At 52.9% G+C, this 6,023-nt stretch overlaps 1 protein-coding gene across 1 annotated transcript in view; it reads left to right on the top strand.

Moving 5' to 3' along the window:
• Window positions 1–399: 399 nt before the first annotated feature.
• The window catches only part of CLSTN3 (calsyntenin 3), a 38,605-nt gene continuing 32,981 nt past the window's right edge, over window positions 400–6,023 (top strand). The window contains exon 1 of the mRNA XM_028711906.2: window positions 400–642. Coding sequence (XP_028567739.2) covers window positions 570–642 — 73 coding nt within the window. The 5' untranslated portion in view covers window positions 400–569. The remainder of the gene's footprint in view (window positions 643–6,023) is intronic.

Genomic DNA, 6,023 nt, shown 5'->3' with positions numbered 1-6,023 from the left:
ACGGACCTTTTTGTTGGCAAGTACAAATTTAATAAATAACGCGAGCTATTTATAGGCCGCTTTCTCTCTCCGCAGCTCCGTGCCAACTATGGAGCGGAGAAACCGGGGAGGATGAGCTAGGACGCCCCAACTCGACCAAAGTCCCCTCTAAAGTTCCCAGTCCAGCAGCCTCGACAGCCCGCGGCGCGCGCGCAGGAACCCGCCTCCCTGATTCCCCAGGGAGAAAAAAACCCGGGACCCCTCCCCCTTCGCCCCCCGCCCAACCTTGGTCCCCTCCCTCTCCTGCAGCACCTGGCTCCGGAGCCCCTCGCATTGGCTGCTAGCGCCCATCAATCAGCGTCGGGCGCTGCTGACATCATGCTGCAGTACAGGGGCTGGGCTGACTGGGCTGGGCTGGGCAGTGAAGGCAGCGCCAAGCAGCGAGTCGGAGCTGTCCTCGGTCCCCCTGCCAAGCGAGCGCCTCCTGGACAGCCGGCGCCTGGAGGTGGGGTGGGAGCAGGCGCGAGGCGACCGCGAAACCCCCTCTGCCAGCGGCCGGAGCGCGCGTCCCGCTGGGGTGGTCGTCCAAGATGGGCAGGGGGCAGCCCCTGGCCGCGCTCCCCCTGGTCCTGCTCGTCCTCGCCTGCGCCCTCGGCAACAAAGGTGAGCGCGCGAGAGAGGGCGTGGGAGAGGGAAGCTCCTCGACGGCGGGCCAGCAAGTGCCAGGGCTCCCCAAGGAGGAGGAGGAGGAAGAGGGCAGGCAGGAGGGTAGGTGGGTGGGTGGTTTGCGCCCTCCGCCCGCGCCTCCCCGATCCTAGCCAGCCATCTGGTCCGACCGGGCGCGCAGCTGTTACGCTGGCTCCACTTCCATCCGTCCATCCCTGGGGCTGCGGGGTGTGTGTGTGTGTGCGTGCAGAGACGGAGCTGGGCACCAACTACAGAGGCTCCCCTCGCCGCCCTCTCGGGGCCCAGCCCAGCCAGCCATCGCCCCTTCGCCGCTGCTGGCTCCCCGTCTTCCCACCTGCTCGCTCCCCCTGCAGCTTCAAGTCCTTTCCTGCTGCCCCCACTTGTGCGCCTCTCCTGTTTATCTGCCACCCACCCACCTCCCTCCCTCCCTTGCCTCTTCGTTGGCACACGCCCAGCCCATGTTTTCCAGCCAGTATCGATTCAAAACGCGATGGGGCTTCTTCTTCATCATCTGCCCTCTCTTCTGTGGCTGTTTGCCCATCGCCCCGATGGATGCGCCTCTTCTGCTTCTCTGTACAGCACCCAAGCCAGCCTCCCCATCTCTCCCCGGGTTGCCTCTTCACAGCCTTAGGTCCTAGTTTGTTCGCCTGTCTGTCGGATTAATTATGGAGAAATCTATAATCTATTTGAGGAGGGTGGAGAGAGAGAGGGGGGGGAGCTGCAGAGCTGAACGGGGAGCTGCAGAACCCGGTGCAACAGCTTCAGCATTCGAGGCACGGACCCTGGAAACACGCACACACGCATCTGTGTGTGTGAGAAAGAGGGAGAGAGGTTGCAAGATCTGTGGTCGTGGGCACCAGCAGCACGAGAGAAAGTCTCCTTGGGGGGTAGAAAGGTGTGCGAAACTCAGGAAAGGGGAAAAGGCAGAACCGAAACATTTGCGGGTGGGATGAAGGAGGTTCTTTGCCATCGCCTGCAGCAGAAGGAAGGATGGAGAGTGCGAAGGAGACTTGATTTCTGTTTCCACTGCTCTCCTGCCTCAAACCGTGTGTGTGTGTGTGAAAGAGGAAGGTGGGGGGAGCTCTGCAGCAGCATTGGGATTCAGCATGCCTGTTGGTTTTGCAGATCAAGTGGAATAGATATTCTTGCTCTCCCTGATACCCGATTCGGAGCACACGATGCAGCCACTGGTGCCTGGCTTGGCCTCTTCATTGGAATTTCTCAGGGAGGTTCAGAATCCGCCCAAGTCCCCAACTGGAAAAGGGAAAGGGGGAAAAAGCCTCTTCTGAAGGAATCATCAAGGGCTCTTCAAGTGGCAGACGGGAAAAGTAAAGGGTTTATTCCTCTGCTACCTTGCTTGTTACCCCAGCAACAGGGGTATCGTGCACAACAGCAAATTCCTGTTTTCCATTGGTGGGGTGTCGGCAAAGGGCAATATATGGGGACTCAGAATAGGGTGTGAGATTGGAATGTGTGTGTTGCGTTGTAGGGTATGCAGGATTGTGGCAAGTCACACAAGCAAGAAATAGCAGCATACCAGCAAGAAAGGGGAAATAGTAGATGTTCTGCTGGGTTTTTTAAATATGACAACCTTGAAATCAATTTGGTGAGATGAATATCCTACCTTGCAGACCCCCTGTGGCTTCCTTCCCCATTCTCCAAACCCCCAGTCCCCTCCCCTCCCCCGTATTCCTTCCCAGGTTTTGCACATCTATTCTTCCTCAGAGTTGCAGGCTGCTGTTCCACTGGGGGACGATAACAACACCCACCAAAGCTCCATAGTCCCCAAAGGCAGCAGCTTTTCTAGGCATTTTTTTCAATAGTGCCTTCTGGTATTGAATGCTAGACATGCACGAGAATATAAGTGCAAAAGAACTGCCTTGCTGGATCAAGACCATCCAAGTCCAGCAATGGCGAACAGGATGCCTCTAGAGTCTATTTATTTTCCATTGTTGGGAGTAGAGCCTAGTCAGCAGCTCCCAAACAGAGCATAGTGATAGCCAATCTCTCTCTCTCTTGTGTGTTTTGCCCTCAGCATCTGGTACTCAAAGGCACACTCAAAGCTACCATCACCAGTGATGTGATAGACCTAACCTTATCCTGCTGAATTTGTCCAATGCCATATGCAGGGGCTCCTAGGGGCAGTCCCCTCCATGGTTGTTGTTTTTTGAGGAGGCCAGGGCCCCTCCGTGTTCAGAAGGCGTCCTTGTGGTGTCAACATCACACACAACATCAGGACATCGTGTCTGGCCCCCTCAATCAACTTGAGAAGATGGCACCTCTGTCCCAGGCTGTTCAGAAGCTGTCAAACAGGGCTGTCCCAATACATTCTGCTGCCTGAGGCAAAGGACTATATGGCTCTCCCCTCCTTTGGTTCCATGTAACAAAACTGGACTGGCAACTGAATCTTGCTTCGACACTGGTGATGCGGCAGCAGCTTCTGTCATACCTGAGGGCAGCAGGCTGGCTTGCTAGGTCTCTGGTGAGCAGAGATCTGTTGTCCCAACACGTTACTGGCATCCACCACACCCCCAGCATCTGTTGCCTGAGGCAGCAGCCTCCCTCTGCCTTATGGCAGGGCCGATCCCGTCATCAAAGCTAATGGCTGTCACCACACCACATCTTGTAATGAATTCTGTAAGGAAGGGTGTTCTTGTCTTGAACACACGGCAAATCATGTTCACTGGAGCTCTCCAGTTCAGGTGTTATTATGACAGAGTGGATTTTCTTCTATCCATTTTTCTCTCCACCCTGCTCAGCACCCCTGGAATTGGCATGGACCCATAGACTGGTTTTCACTTGCAGGCAGTGCCCCATGGGAGACCCTCAGGAGATACGGAGCCATCAGTGGACTTGCATCTGGGCCACACTCAGGTCCTGGCTCCATTTGCATGGACTGCTTGCTCCACATGGCAGCTGTGTACATGTCTGCACCCCTTTTTGTGACTCTGGTGGTGCTTTTTTGAGTGCTGTGGTCATTGCACAAATGGTAGCAGCTGCAGATACAGCGTCTGGCTTGGAGGTCACACAGATAGTTCTCTAACGTAAGGATGGCCTTGATGCCTGGCGTGTGGACTGGCCTAAGACATTTTGTTGGAAAATCCAAGTGGCATTCTCTTTCTTTCTTTGAATAAATTTTATTAGGATTTATAAAGAAAAATGCAAAATCAAATGTATATATTTTTGTCCAAAACTGAAATATTGATCTAAATACAACAGAAACACAGGAGAAGAGAGAGAGGGGAAAAAAAGCAGGGAAAATAGAAAGAGAGGAAAAAGAAGAAGAAATAGGTGAGATTAAAATAGAGAGAGAGAAATAAAGCTCGGCTAATTAACACCGACTCCACTCTGCCAGGAAGATCACCTTCATAAGTTTCATGCTTAGTGCGGCAACAACTCTTCATTTCAGGGAGGTTTAAGCAGATGAACTTATCACTGGATTGTGTCCAGTGGGTCAGGCGTATCAGCCTCCCACTCTGGAAAAGAGGCAAAATTCTTTTTTTCTGAATCAGTGTCTCAAAATGGCACCCTTCTGAGGCACCCTTGTGGAAGTCCTCAGCAAGCATAAATGGGCTTAGGGTTGACCCATGACCTTTCGCTGCCTGAGGCGAAGGACAAGATGATGCCCCTCCCATGTCCAAGAACCCAAGTGGCAGAGCAGCTGAATCTGATTTCAACACTGGCAAGAGAACTGTATTTTTCCACCACACCTTGGGGGCAATTGGCTAGCTTAGAGATGTGCTGGCCCTCCAGCACCTGCAGCCTGAGGCGGTTGCCACATTTTGTCTAATGGCAAGGCTGGCCCTGAATAAAAACCCAGAGTATTAGGGTCACCAGTAATGCCAGTTTCACACCCTAAGGCTATGGGGTGGTTCACTGCAAGAACTGGGGAAATTCCCTAAAGGTAGATGCTTTTGTGGGTAAAACCTCAGTGCCTAGGACTTGCCGATCGTATGGTCGGCGGTTCGAATCCCCGCGGCGGGGTGAGCTCCCATCTTTCGGTCCCAGCTCCTGCCCACCTAGCAGTTCGAAAGCACCCCTAAAGTGCAAGTAGATAAATAGGTACTGCTTTCTAGCGGGAAGGTAAACGGCGTTTCCGTGTGCTGGTCTGGTTGCCGGTATGCCAGAGCAGCTTCGTCACGCTGGCCACGTGACCCAGAAGTGTCTCCGGACAGTGCTGGCCCCGGCCTCTTAAGTGAGATGGGCGCACAACCCTAGAGTCGGACACGACTGGCCCGTACGGGCAGGGGTACCTTTACCTTTACCTTTAGATGCTTTTGAGACGTTGGGCTTGTCCATACTGGAAACATAATGTGGACCCCTTCCCTGTGATGTTCCAGACATTTCCACCTTGAAATGCAGGTTTTTCCAACTGGGATTGAAAACCCCCACATTTAAATAGGGAAAGGTCTGGGCAACACTGGGATGAGGAGGACATCTTGTAGATGCCCCTACATCAGTGAAGAGACAGGCTGATGCAAATCCACGTTTTGCTCCAGCGTGAATATCTGAATATTCTGAATATCTTCCCAAGGGCTTTAGCGTTGCTCAGTTGTGAATGGACAGAGCCCTGTTGCCTCCGTGAGGGATGAGCTGGGGGTCACAACTAGGCCATTGTGATCTAATCCCAGAGACCCAATTTTATCAGGGATTGGTTGGTGGGGAGGGAGCGTGTTAATTTATAGCAATTCTCCCTTTCTTTGCATTCTCTCTTCACCCCCACCTTCCTCTTGTTTTCCCTGCCCTGGAGGTTGTGTGATAAAGATTAATTTGCTATTTCTGGGCCTGTGACATTTTTCAGAGCCTCCTGCCGGCTGCTGCCTCAATGTTGAGTCTGGACCGGATCCAGCCAACGGGATTAGCGCTTTGGGCAACAAGGAGGGGCCAAGGGGAGCATGGCACATGCCAGGGCAGAGCAAGGGATATTGGGACCGGGTGGGTGATGCATGGAGAAAGCTGAGCTGAAGCTATTTCAAGGGAGCGTCTTAAGGCCTCAGACGTGAATGATGAAAACCTGCTTTGGGGGTCTTTGGCATAACCCTTTAGTCCTCATTTCCAATCAAAACAAGCTAAGAGCGACTGCATTTGCTCTCACACACCCTTCCCTCAATGTTACTCTCGCTTTTCCTTCTATCCTATCGTATGCTGTTGAAACACAGGAGTTGTAAGCTCCTTGCGGGTGGGGATCTGACGGTCTGCTTATGAAATTATTGGTTGCATGTGAAATGTATCGATGGCACTGCCTAGAATGGCGGTGATGATTTGCGCCTGCTAGAGAGTTGTCGAAGGTTCTATTTTTAAGCTTCTTATTGTGTCAAAGCAAACAGATGGGTTTCGGGGTTTTTTTTATAGATAGC

The sequence above is a fragment of the Podarcis muralis genome, chromosome 17, assembly GCF_964188315.1.
Source record: "Podarcis muralis chromosome 17, rPodMur119.hap1.1, whole genome shotgun sequence".
Lineage (NCBI taxonomy): Eukaryota > Metazoa > Chordata > Lepidosauria > Squamata > Lacertidae > Podarcis > Podarcis muralis.
The sequence above is the reverse complement of the archived record's forward strand: the minus strand, read 5'-3'. Positions and strand labels throughout refer to the sequence as shown.